Raw genomic sequence first — 13,610 nt, 5'->3', positions numbered from 1 at the left:
TCAAGAGTGTGTGCTTATCCTCTGGGGTGTAACTGGCATGCCAGGGACCACCCTGTCCCCACAACCATCAGCTGTCACAGCTCCTCTGTGAGGGTAGAGCCTTCTCCCATGTGCTGGAATGCTGGCTGGCTTGATCCTCTGTAGTCTTTGCAGGCAGTCAGAGCTGGAGAAGTGACTATAAGTTTGTAAAAGTAAAAGTAATTTTAATTCAGTAAAAGTAATTCTGTTTCTGTTTCTTTTTTTTCTTTTTTCTTTTTTTTTTTTTGAGACAGAGTTTCTCTGTGTAGCCTTGTATGTGCTGGACTCACTTTGTAGACTGGACTGGCCTAGAACTCACCGAGATCTGCCTGCTTCTGCCACCTGAGTGCTGGGATCACAATCATTTGTCATCACACCTGGCTGAAAATAATTTCTGTAAATAATGATTATGTCAGTTACTACAGCTTTCATTGTGGCATTTATTAGAGTATCTAAAATACTGCCCATCTCACTTCCGAAGTGGAAATGTTTGGAGTATTGAAGATGTGTTTAGTTATGCTGAAAGAGCAGAGTCTGTGCAGCAAAAGATGCGCTGAGAGAAAGGGCTGGTAGCTGTGTGGAGTGTTTTACACTCACATGCGTCTTTGCTCTTTTCAACAGCTGAGTCGTTTAGGGTCTAGCTCACTTACAAGTATACCTGAGGAAGTCCGTGAACACGTGAAGCTGCTGTTAAATGTCACTCCAGCTGTAAGACCTGATGCAGATCAGATGACAAAGGTGCGTGTATTGTGTGTGCGGTGGTGGAACAAAAGGAAATGTGAAAAAGGGGAAAAGAAAGACAGCTTTTACAATGCATGATTTTGTCCTTAGATGTTCTCTGTGCCCTTGAATGTATTAAATATTCAGCTTTTGACATTAAGTAGCTGAGGAATTTATGTACACAGATGTGAAGAAAATTAAGATTTCAAATAAACAGAGACCCTGATAGTCGCAGTCAGGCAGGCAGACATTCTGGATGCCCAGAAAAGTCAAAGTGTTGTCTCTAACTTAGTAAATAGCTAGTACTTGTCATGTTTTCAGGGTATTCTCTTTTTCAGACATTTTGTTTATTGTTTTTAATGCTGTATTTGCGTGTGTCTGTGTGAAGGTATGCGAGTGCAGAAGTTGCCCGATGTTTTTGCTGGGAGTTTTATTCATGTCCTGTAGAAGATCAACATGTGCTCTTAGCTGCTGAGCCATCCTGCCAGCCCCAGCTATTGAAGCTATTTTAATTTTCTGTATTTTATAAATAGTGTTAGTGCTCAGCTGACCCACAGGCACTGGTGATTTGCACTTGAAGAAAAAATTTATTTGGGTTTTTCTAAGTGTAATTTTTAATCTAATGTAATATTTAGACTGTTGCTGGATGTTTTTGAATACTTTTTCACTTTGTTTTGGTAATTTTAGATACTAATAATTTTAACTGAATATCTACCAAAATAATCAATTTCCGTAATCTTAGGTTCCATTCTTTGATGATGTTGGTGCCGTAACACTTCAATATTTTGATACCTTATTCCAAAGAGATAATCTCCAGAAATCACAGTTCTTCAAAGGATTGCCAAAGGTTCTACCAAAGCTGCCTAAGGTTCGTTGCTGAGTGTTATGTCATCAGGGGTTTTAAATTTAATGTGTGCTTGGATTTTACTATAAACCACTCTTTCAAAGAAGTAAAAGAACTTTACCTGAGGTCCATAAATGACAGTAACATGCTGCAAATTGAAGCCAAAGCTTAGGTATGGTGCAAAAGAAATAGGATTTAGAACCTTAGGGTGCTGCCTGCATTAAGGCTGCCTGTGCTAGACAGAACAGGCGCTGGAGCTCACTACTCGACCAGCTGTTACGGGAGGCATTGGTATTGATGCAGGCCTTCCCAGCTCCTTTATTTTCCCCGACTTGCTAAGCAGTGATTGTCAAAGAGAATTAGAAATGTTGGTGAGCCTGCACATGGTAGCTCATCCTTTGCCCACTTGGGAGGCAGGGGCAGGTGAACTAATAGCCAGGCTACATACTGAGAACCCATCTTAAACACAATGAGTGCTAAAGAAGATACTAGTTTAAAACTATTAATTCTTGACTCTAAAATCGTTTCCAAAGCTTCGCCAGTCACTGCCATTGTCTGTCTACACCTTTACTGAGGTGTTTGGAGAATGAACAGAAAGCAGGAATACTTCATTCTTCTGATGGCCGTTCTAGTAAACATAGGTATGGTTGTCATCAATGAATCACCAATTAGAAAGTCAGGATAATGCTTTAGTTAGGTGGTAGGCGTCATAAGTATGACAGGGTTAAGAGGGAAAACAGTCCGTGAACACTAGTTAGAGATTTACTGATGGTGGAGTGAGTGTGAGCCTGTTTTACTCATTCACATTTTGAGCCTGTGCTGTTTGTCTTGATGTAATTAGTCTTATTTTGCTCTAAAAAATATTTCAGTTCCAAGCATAAGCTTTATGGTCACTTTACACTTTAGTGCAAATACTGAAGTTCTGAAATAATTTTATATTTGTAAGTTTTTCATTTTTCCTTTCAGCGTGTCATCGTGCAGAGAATTTTGCCCTGCTTGACATCAGAATTTGTAAACCCTGACATGGTACCCTTTGTTTTGCCTAATGTTTTGCTGATTGCTGAGGAATGCACCAAAGAAGAATATGTCAAATTAATCCTACCTGAACTTGGTCCTGTATTTAAACAGCAGGAACCAATCCAGGTATGTTGTGAGTACTTCTGAATATTTATACAGTTATTGTGATAACTACTACTACTAAGAACAAAACAGTGACTATTTTTGAGTTTTAAAAATTGAGTGAGTGGAGCCAGAGAAATGGCTTAGTGCTTAAGAGCACTGGCTGCTCTTGCAGAGGACCTGACTCAATTTCCAGAACCCATGTAGTGACTTACAACCATCTGTACCTCCTGTCTTAGAAGATCCAACTCTGGATTCCAGGAACCAGGCACAGACATACACATTCAGGCAAAATACCCATACACATCAAATAAAAATAAGTAAAAAATTTTAAATGATGTTGAAAACCGAGGTAGGTATATCAGATTTTTTTTTCCAAACAGAAAGCTATTTTACAGTCGTTTGAGTCATTGCTAAAATTATAATTAAACTTAGCAAATGAATGCTTGTGGTTTTTCATAAGTCATTATCTTAGAAAATAAATTGCAATCAAATTTGTATGTGTTACATTATTCCTAATTGAAAGATAGCAGTTTGGAAAAATCAAGTTTTAGATATTTTTATTTGATTTCCTATTCTAGCAGTTAGCTTATAGATGATTTATGTCAGTTGTTTCTCTTTATTTTCTTGCTAATAAATACTTTGATTAGAAAAGGAAAATGTGTAAACTGTCATGGGACTAATATATGTATATATGCAGTCTGAATGCCGGTGAAAAAGCAAATTCTATATATGTACACACATAGAATGCGTATATATCTAATGTTTATGTGTAAGTGAAATAAATTATGTAGAGTCTGTTATGGAATGTAGCAGTATATAAGAACCGAATTTGAATCTGGGTTTATCTCCTTTCTAGAACTATGTATTAGTCATTATCATCTGAAAGCTTCTGTTAGCCTCATTTCTTCAAAGGTTGAATTGTCCGCATATACTAAATACCATTAGGTGTTTCTGCTCCTGGCTGACAGTAGCTTATTAGTCAGTTACTAACTGTCTGGTGTAATGGCTTTGTGTTCTTTGTAATTGATCCCTTGAAAATGGAGAGTTTATTTTTTATTTTTATTTTTTTTAAGATTTATTTATTTATTTATTATGTTCTGCCTTGCATGCCAGGAGAGGGCACCAGATCTAGTTATAGATGGTTGTGGGCCTCTGGAAGAGCAGCCAGTGCTCTTAACCTCTGAGCCATCCCTCCTGCCTTATTTTTTAGGTTTTAAAATTAAGCATATAAGGTGTTAAAGATCATCATGACATTTTCTAACAGTGCACATTTGAGTGGTTCTTGTCTCCTTCTATCCCTCTCCTCCTGTTAATGCATAATTTCTAGCCCCGTCTTTTGAAACAAGTCCTCACCATGTAGGTCTGACTGGCTTGGCATAGTCAGACCAGGCTTACTTCAAACTAACAGAGATCTGCCTACCTCTGCTTTCCGAGTGCTGGGGTCAAGGGTGTGTACCTTGAGGCCTGCTGCCAGTTTTGTGGCTTATTCCCCAGTTTCTTTTTCTTAAAGAGGGGAATATAGAAGGCATTCTGGGATGGGAAGTGCTCCTGCTATCCAGGAAAAGACAGAGCATATAAGCTTTAAGGAAGGGCACCCTGACATTTGTCACAGTGTCAGGAGGAAGGGTTGGTGGCATCACAACGTCACCTAAACTGTTCATCGGTCATGATAAAATCCCAAGGCTCACATGATTCCAGTTCTTACTTGACCCTGTTCTTTCTGTGATGATGGTCAGTTTTGAGTACTGGCCTGTCTCTGTAGAGAGTCTCTCTGGATTAGGTTGTCCTGTGGCTGTGCTTGTGAGGCCTTTTCTTAAGTAGATGAGTTAAGGTGGGAGGCCCCAGTTTGAACATGGGCAACAGCAACGCTTGATGCCTGTGTCCTGTGTTGAAGAAAGGAGAGAGCTGAGCACTAATTGGCATTCTCTGTGGCCGTGACTAGCTGCTTCAACTTCCTGCTGCCCTGACTTCCCTACCACACTGAACCCATCTGGAATTATGATCTAAGTGAACACTTTCTCCCTAAGTTGCTTTTGTCTTGGTATTTTACAGGAAAGTTTATAGGAAATTATATGGTATTCAACAGGGAATAAAACTAAAGTACTTTTGTTTTCTTTTTCCTCTTATTATTTTTTTAGTTAATAAGCCTTCTTGAAAGATTTTAAGTTAGCATTGGCAAAACTAAGTATTCTGGGATATGGACAGTGGCTCAGTAGTTCAGAGAACTGGCTACTCTTGCAGAGGACTTGGGTGTGAGTCCCAGCTCACAACCTCCTGTAACTTCAGTTCCAGGAATTACAGTGCTACCCTCTGGCTTCGATGTAGTGCACAGACATATTTGTGAGCAGAACACTCAGACATATAAAAATAAATAATAAGGGCTGGAGCAATGGCTCAGAGGTTAAGGGCACTGCTTGCTCTCCCAGAGGTTCTGAGTTCAATTCCCAGCAACCACATGGTGGCTCATAACCATCTATAAGGAAATCTGTTGCCCTCTTCTGGCATTCAGGTGTACATGCAGGCAAAACATTGTATACACAATAAAATAAATAAATAAATAAATAAATAAATAAATAATAAAAAAAACCTCACCCAAGTAGTTTTGTGTGTGTCTTACAATTTAGGTATGTAGAGGGAGCTAGGAAAAAAATATTAGGAATAATTAAAATGTTTATTTTTAGATTTTTTTTTTCTTCACAGATCTTTTCATTTGAATACTTTTATAGAAGCTGAGTGATAAAATTTCCCTTTCTAACTTTGCTTCTCTTTGGCTTTTATTTCTTTTTGAACACAGTAGCTTTCTGGATAGTTGGAACTTATAGGGAAGTCATATGTTTCTGTAGATACTTTGAGGTTAGTCGTAATTTAAATGATTGTGTTGAGAATAGTGTAAGTGTTGCTACAGAAATGTAAGAGACTTGATTTCTGTTTTTGTCTTACATGCATTCAGGCTAGCAACATGGTGAGTATCAAATACATAACTTATTCTTCTGAAAACACTTTAAATTTTGGCATATACTGAAATTCTTAAAGATTATAAAATTTACTACATCTTCCCATTCCTCACATAGATTTTGTTAATTTTCCTACAAAAAATGGATTTGCTGTTAACCAAAACCCCTCCTGATGAGATAAAGAACAGTGTCCTGCCGATGGTCTACAGAGCCCTGGAGGCCCCTTCCATTCAGATCCAGGTGCAGTATCTGCTTGCTTTTCTTCTATGAAGGCTGGAGGCAGCGGAGAAAAACAGTAAGGCATACTCTAGATTTAAATCTTAACATTTTATACGCAACTCAGTAGTTAGCATATTTATTGAATTACATGGATGATTCAGTGTTACTACTGTGTATTGACTTCCAACCAAAGAATAAGCTGGAGGGGTCTGGAGAGATGGTTGAGAGGTGAAGAGCAGGTGCTGTTGTTCTGTGTGGAGATGGTCTTACTGTGTAGCCCAGGCTGGCCATGAATTCCCAGAGCTCCGTCTGCTTCTGCCTGCAGTGCTGGGATTAAAGATGTATGCCGCTCACCTGGTAGGTATTGCTCTTGCAGGGAACAGAAGTTTGGTTCCCAGTGCCCGCTTGGGCTGCTCACAACTCCCTGTAGCTCTGCTCCATGGGATCTAGTACTTTGTTCTGGACTCACAGGCATAAACCCACATCCAGGCACACAAATACAGAATTGAAAAGAAAAGAAGGTGGAGTTCAGTGTGGTAGCACACACTTGCAATCCCAGCACTGAGGGAAAGTGGCAGGAAGACCAGGAATTCAAGGCTAGCCTGGGCTACATGATAATTTGTTTGAAAAACACTGTGCCTGGGATATATCTGTTTCTGCCATGTATTTCAAGTCACATTTATGTTTTCTGTCTTTCTCTAAGTTGATTTATGAGTATAAGGTTGATTTTTTTTTTCTTTGTCACTAAATCACGGGATAAGTGGATAAGAGTACTCACCTCAGCCATGCGTGGTGGTGCACGCCTGTAATCCCAACACTCAGGGAGGCAGAGGCACGTGGAATGCTGTGAGTTCAAGGCCAGCCTGGTCTATAAATCGAGTCCAGGGCAGCCAAAGCTACACAGAGAAACCTTGTCTCAAAAAAGAAAAAATAAATAAAAAGAGTACTCCCCTGTACTTTTCAGCTCTCTCTAGCACCATAACTGTATAATTGGGGGTGCTGGCCTGTAGTCCTAGTCCTTAGGCTAAAAGCAGGAGGTGTGCAAGTTTGAGGCCAGCCTGTACTATGTAAAGCAATGTCTCAAGGGAAAACAACAGTGCAGAACTAGTTGTAATGATAACCTTGAAGCACTGTCACAGGTTCTGTATAGCGACGCCATTTTTTAACTGTTCTTTTCTTTCTTTTTTTTAAGTTACTGTGAGGACAAAGTAATGTAAAATGTCAGAAGTTTATTTTATACTGTGACAAATTAGCTGAGTGTGGGAGAGGAAGGTGAGTGCCTTCCTTAAGTCTGATCATATTTATTTTTCCAATAGGAGCTCTGTCTAAACATCATCCCAACTTTTGCAAATCTTATAGACTACCCGTCCATGAAAAATGCTTTGATTCCAAGAATTAAAAATGCCTGTTTACAAACATCTTCCCTTGCTGTAAGTAGTTACACATTAAAGTTTGTCTTTCGCTGCTCACTAGTTGACATCATTTTCCCATTGGCAAATAACTCTCTTCTGGTTTAATATATAATTTGCCTTTGTTGTAGGCAACATATATAGTAGTATCACTTTTACATGCAACTTATTGTACATGTATTTGCGTGCGTGCCATGTGAGCATGCATGTGTTAGTGCCATAGTGTGCATGTGGTTTGTGGGAGTTGGTTCTCTCCTTTCACTCTGTGACCCCAGGGTTCACACTCACATTGGCAGTTTGGCAGCTCCTTTACCTGTTAAGCTGTCTTTTCAGCCCTTCATGAAATGTGTATTTCCCAGAACTTAATACATTTTTTTTTTTAATAAAACTTGATCTTTGAAGAGCCTCATGCATTTTTATCTCGTGGAGTATAAATTAGAAAAACACACCTTAGTAGCTTAATAGACTTATAGACAAAAGCAGTGTAAGTGAAACAGAAGTAGAAACAGAAGGTCACGAAAGCAAAGGTCAACCAATATAGCAAGTTCACAGCCAGCTTCAACCTAGGCTACTTTAGAAACAGAACCTGTACAAAAAGGGGAGTACTTTTCCAGCATGATTAAGAGCCTAGATTTAATGTTGAGTATCAAGTCCTTCCCCAATCCCCAAGAAACTGAGTACCTTTAAGACATGTCCATAGTATTAAATAAACCGTCTATCACTAAAACTCCAGTCTGAAAAAACTAGGCAGAAAATAATTCTACTAAAATTGGTACAGGAAATTCTCTTAATATTGGTACAGGAAATTTACTTTTCTAGATGTCTAATCTATTTCAGTTGCTGTTCCTTGGTAGAAAAGCTCTGAGATGGAACATACAGTACTGAAGTAGCAGGAAAAAATTATTACTGAAATGGGTTTATTTTGACTTTGTTATTAACTGCTTATGGTTTTGAGCACAACCTAATACTTCCAGAAAGTCCTGATTTTATGATTGACTTTTTAAAATAGTTTTGATTCTTTCAGAAGCCTTATGGTTTATGCCATTTATATAAATAAGTATGCAGGGGTAGGTAGAAGTCGGGTGCACGGGTACAGAGGTACATGTGCGAGTGCCCATTGATGTCTGTGCCTTCTGGGAATGCTAACTGGCCCTGGGCCTTCAAGACATGCTCCACATAAGGATGTGTAGTGAATACATTTTAGAATAGCAATTTTGGAGTAGATATGCGTCTTATATCTCACTTTTGAAAATGCATTTTAGATGGAACTTACGGTGCTCCAAGCTTACCTTTGTGTGGCAGATAGGAATTTCTGTATTGTATTTATAGACCTATTCTCTAGGTTCTGGCGAGTGTAGTTAAGAAATGCCTAAAACATAAATAATTCATTGAAATTGCTTAGAAATGAAGAAAAATAATACATAGCTAGGTTAACTGTTTCAAGAAATATTTTTGTGATTTATCTGGTATTTTATACACCATAAAGGAAAACAAAGTTAAACTGTTTTTAAATATATATCTAGCAGGTGCATTAGTTCTTCATTATAATAAACTGATTCTGAGAACAGGTTAAACCTTCAGAATTTATGGTATTCTGTGCTTAAATTTCAGAAAATAGTTGTCCATATTTTTCAGAAATGGAAAACGATTCATTTCCTGTACCAATTTTAATAGAATTTCCTGTACCAATTTTAGTAGAATTATTTTCTGCCTAGTTTTTTCAGACTGGAGTTTTAGTGATAGATGGTTTATTTAATACTATGGACATGTCTTAAAGGTACTCAGTTTCTTGGGGATTGGGGAAGGACTTGATACTCAACATTAAATCTAGGCTCTTAATCATGCTGGAAAAGTACTCCCCTTTTTGTACAGGTTCTGTTTCTAAAGTAGCCTAGGTTGAAGCTGGCTGTGAACTTGCTATATTGGTTGACCTTTGCTTTCGTGACCTTCTGTTTCTACTTCCCAAGTGCTGAGTTATAGATGTGTGTCTCTGTGCTGAGCCCCGGCCCACTTCTTGTTATCATAGGATGTGTTCCTCCTGAGTTGCCCAGTCTGGCCTTGAGCTTGCTCTGTAGCCTAGGCTTTGCTCTGTAGCCCAAGGTATTCTGCCATAGAAATCCCAGTTAAAAGGGCCAGTAAGATGCCTCAGTGGGTAAAAAGTTCATGCTGTCAAGCCTGACGACCTTATTTGATCTCCACAATCTACTTGCTGGAGGAAGAGAACGTGTATGTTGTGGAATGTGCACAACCACCCACATTCAGTCAGTCAATAAATGTAATAAATTCAAGCTACACCTAGGGTATGATGTGTATCAAAAGTTGAATGAGTTAAAAACTTTAAGAGCTTACAAATGGGGCTGGAGAGATGGCTCAGAGGTTAAGAGCACTGACTGCTCTTCCAGAGGTCCTGAAGTTCAATTCCCAGTAACCATATGGTTACTCACAACCGTCTGTAATGAGATCTGGTGTCCCCTTCTGGCATGCAGGTGTACTTGCAGGCACAACATTATATACAAAATAAATAAATTAAAAAAAGCTTACAAATGTTGGACTTTAGTAAGTATATTAAAGATGTATTTAGAAATATAAGACAGATATAATTTCATATGAGATTGGGAGCATATAGATGTATGCCATAGATAAATATGGATATTTTCAGTTAAAATGTATAGTTTTAAGAATGAGTTGAACCTCACATAAAGTAGCTGAATCACCATGAAATTGGCCACTTGGTGGAATATATCCCTTTGTAGCTCAGTTTTACTAGTAAACAAATATAAAAGCATTTAAAGTCCTGATACAAACTAGAGGATGGGATTGTCACTCAGTGAGCGCTTTCTTCATAGGCGCAAGGCCTTCGTTTCATTCCCTGGCACCATAGAAACGAATGGGTGAGTGTGTGAAGCAGTCTGCAGTTCTTTCTGTAACATGTCAGAGAAATCAGTAAATGAGGGAATTTCTTCTGTTAATAAAGCCGTGCTTTATAGAATCTCCTTTAGTAAATCTGTTTTTATTGAGATTTTAGCATATGTCTATTTGAAGGTTAAATTTAAATTAAGTATTTTATTTTACATTATAAAAACGTTACATGACAAATTTACATGCAGTTTTTCTCTTTGAATAGGTTCGGGTGAATTCGTTGGTCTGTTTAGGAAAGATTTTGGAGTACTTGGATAAGTGGTTTGTACTTGATGATATCCTACCCTTCTTACAACAGATTCCCTCCAAGGAACCTGCGGTCCTCATGGGGATTTTAGGTAGCTGAAAACTTAATGTCGTTGATATCATCTTAATAACAGTTGTGTAATAAACTATTTAAGCTATAAAATCATTGCACTTTATTTGTAGGTAGGTGACATTATGCACTTATAGAATGAGTAGATAAATAACACAGTATAACTTTTCTCTATTTTAGTAACAAAAGAAGTAGACTTTTGACATTGATAGACCAGAAGGCCGGGCTATAGTGAAGCATGACTGATATGGGCAAGTTCTGGATTTGATTTCCAGGATTGGGGAGTGGGGAGAAGTAATATAATCTAGGTTGATGTGATTGTGTATAATTTTCATCTATAAAGTAGTGTACAGCACGAGAGGCAAGGCTACTGTACTGAGTTTTACTTGGAGAAGAAATGAAAGTGTAGACTCTATTCTTCACTGTACCTATATTTAAATGGCTTGAAATAGATGCTCCAAATTTAAGTATGAGGTCTGAAATAGATAAGTATCTATACCCTGATTACTGAATTATAGGAACCACACCTTTAGTTCTGTGTGCTCTTAAACATACGAGCATAGGATAAACATGCCATGGTGTTTCTAAGCCTGGACTGGTGGTACAACCAAAGTCACTGTGGTCCACACGGAAGAGAACACCCTCATTTTAAGAAGGGGAAATTCCTACCACACCAGTTTCCAAAAGACTTGATGTACATACAATATTTTCATGAGGGTTAACTTCGAAAACTTACACTATTTTCTCTCAGGTATTTATAAATGTACTTTTACTCACAAGAAATTGGGAATTACCAAAGAGCAGTTGGCTGGAAAAGTACTGCCTCATCTCATTCCCCTGAGTATTGAAAACAATCTCAACCTCAATCAGGTGAGAATATCTTTATGTATATTGTTTCTTTCCCTGCATGCTGTTTGCATTATATGCTTTTACTATGTTACAGATATTGGTGGCCAAAACAAGTAAAGCATGCCGCAGAGTTAATAAAGATTATGGAGTAGGGTAGACATTAAAGGCCTTAGTGGAGGAGGATGAGCATGGTGTTAAGTTTGCCTCTAATTCAAATTTGGGGCTGCATGTTGATACGAACATACTCACAGACTGTGATTGGATATTATTGCTACCTAGCAAGTGACCATAACTTAAGTAATACATACTTACTAATCTTATATTTTCTATGAGACAGCCACACCAGGGTTTAGCGTAGTTTAAATTTGTAACCACAGGTTTCTTACCCCGATATAATAAAGACTTGGGTCTTATCTGAAACTTCACCTGGGGACCCATCAGCTTCTTAGTTTGCTTACTAAATGGTTGTTGGCAGGCTTTGGCTCCTTTTGGAATATTGGGCTGAGGGTCTTAGCTGTGTGCCAGATGTTGCTGTCAATTCTGTATACATAGTTCTCTTTCCTAAACAGCCTTTTCTAGCCAGACTGAAGGCACAGTGTCTTTTTGTGTAATGAAGGATGTGTGATACCCTGTTACTTTTGTCATAGTCTGCTGTTTTGAAGAAAGCTTGCGTCTTACCCATACTCAACAATAGGGGAGAGCATAGTGACATAAATAGTACGAACAAGAGGATAATTGAGAACCATTTTAAGAGTCTGCCTGCCACAGAGAGGGAGTAATTCAGGCATAATGAGATGAGATAAAGTAAGGTAATAATGGTGGACTTAAGTATCTATCTGCTTTTAGTATTTAACTTTGAAGGTGTGGTAAAGAAGATGTGTGTTCAGAAATTACATGGAATGATCTCTCTGCACGCCTTCTGCTGTGGCTTTCACAGCTGTGTGCACTGGTAGCTTGGCAAGTACAGGCTCAAGGCTGGCTCTTCTGCTTGCTCTTCTTGGAGCCCCATCATAATGAGTGCCAGAGGAGAAGATGATGAAAGAGAACAGTAGAACCTGGTGTCAAGTGAAACATGTAAAAGACTGAAAGTTACTGTTTTATGAGGGCCAGCTGTAGACAGCCAGGGACAGCATAAAATTAGGATGGAAAAGTGACTCACAGCAGTGAAGAAAGAAGAGCTGGGGCAGAGGAAGGTTTGGGCGTTGAGGAAGAGTGCCGAGCAGGGAGAGTTCTGAAGGTGAGGAAAATGTGTAGTTAATTAGCCCCTCCATTTCTTTTGAAGTAGTAAGGTAAGCCTTTGAACTTTGTTCCTAGACCTAATGCTTTCTTTTACCTTGGATGTCAGGTGAGGGTTGGCAAATGGGAGACAGTGAATAACAAAAGAAATAGTACAATATGCCTAAAACAGTTTTCAACTTTTTGTCATTTCTGATATTTTTATCATGTCTGATTAGGATATTTTAAAACATTCTGGCTGGAGAAAGGGCTCGGTGGTTAAGAGCACTTGTTGCTCTTTTGAAGGAGTGGATTGGCTCCTTGCACCCACATGGTGGTTCATAACAATCAGATCCAGGGGACCTGATGCCCTCTTTTGATCTCTTTGGAAATCAGGCATGCAACATGGTGCAGGCACACATACATACAGGCAAAACAGTCAGACGTAAAATACAATAAAATAAATTTTAAAATCCCAGGTACCTATTTAGTACACACAGGTTTCTTTAAAATGCTATTTCCTATAGCTTTATGCTTTTTGGGGTGGGGTATTTTTATCTGCTGAAATCATTTGACTCCTACCTTTTGTTATTTTCTTTGGGTTTCAGATAGGCATGGTCTGTGTCTCCATTCATTTCATGATAAAACGTGCTAACTCGAGGCGCCCTCTTCTGTCAGCTGTAGTTTTAAGTAGTGTAAATATATCTTATATAAGGTGGAAAAGATTCTATTTGTATAGGCAGTTAAGTACTGCAGGCTACCTTTATTCACTAGTAATGGGAGCATTCTTAAAACTGAGTTCCAAGACAGCCAAAGTCTACCTTGTAGGCAGATCCTTCCAACACCAGCAGATGAGTTTCTGTACAAGCGCCATGAGAAAGTGTGGCTGGGTCTCACAGTGTAATGTTGAGCAACTGAAGGCAGATACAGAGGGGCTCTGCCGAATGCTTTCAATTCATGCGTGTGTGGTATCCGCCTGATGTATGCTGCTGGGGAGTTCACTAGTGTCTACATGGGGTGTAGGG

At 38.7% G+C, this 13,610-nt stretch overlaps 1 protein-coding gene across 3 annotated transcripts in view; it reads left to right on the top strand.

Moving 5' to 3' along the window:
- Positions 1-13,610, top strand: part of Scyl2 (SCY1 like pseudokinase 2) — a 48,856-nt gene that overhangs the window by 26,161 nt on the left and 9,085 nt on the right. For all 3 annotated transcript variants that reach the window (XM_060377888.1, XM_060377890.1, XM_060377889.1), the window contains exons 7-13: positions 640-756; positions 1,481-1,606; positions 2,549-2,725; positions 5,776-5,898; positions 7,194-7,307; positions 10,411-10,543; positions 11,273-11,391. In XM_060377888.1, the coding sequence (XP_060233871.1) occupies positions 640-756; positions 1,481-1,606; positions 2,549-2,725; positions 5,776-5,898; positions 7,194-7,307; positions 10,411-10,543; positions 11,273-11,391 (909 nt within the window). The remainder of the gene's footprint in view (positions 1-639; positions 757-1,480; positions 1,607-2,548; positions 2,726-5,775; positions 5,899-7,193; positions 7,308-10,410; positions 10,544-11,272; positions 11,392-13,610) is intronic.

Source organism: Meriones unguiculatus, chromosome 2, assembly GCF_030254825.1.
Source record: "Meriones unguiculatus strain TT.TT164.6M chromosome 2, Bangor_MerUng_6.1, whole genome shotgun sequence".
Taxonomy (NCBI): domain Eukaryota; kingdom Metazoa; phylum Chordata; class Mammalia; order Rodentia; family Muridae; genus Meriones; species Meriones unguiculatus.
This window is presented reverse-complemented; position numbering and strand designations above follow the sequence as displayed.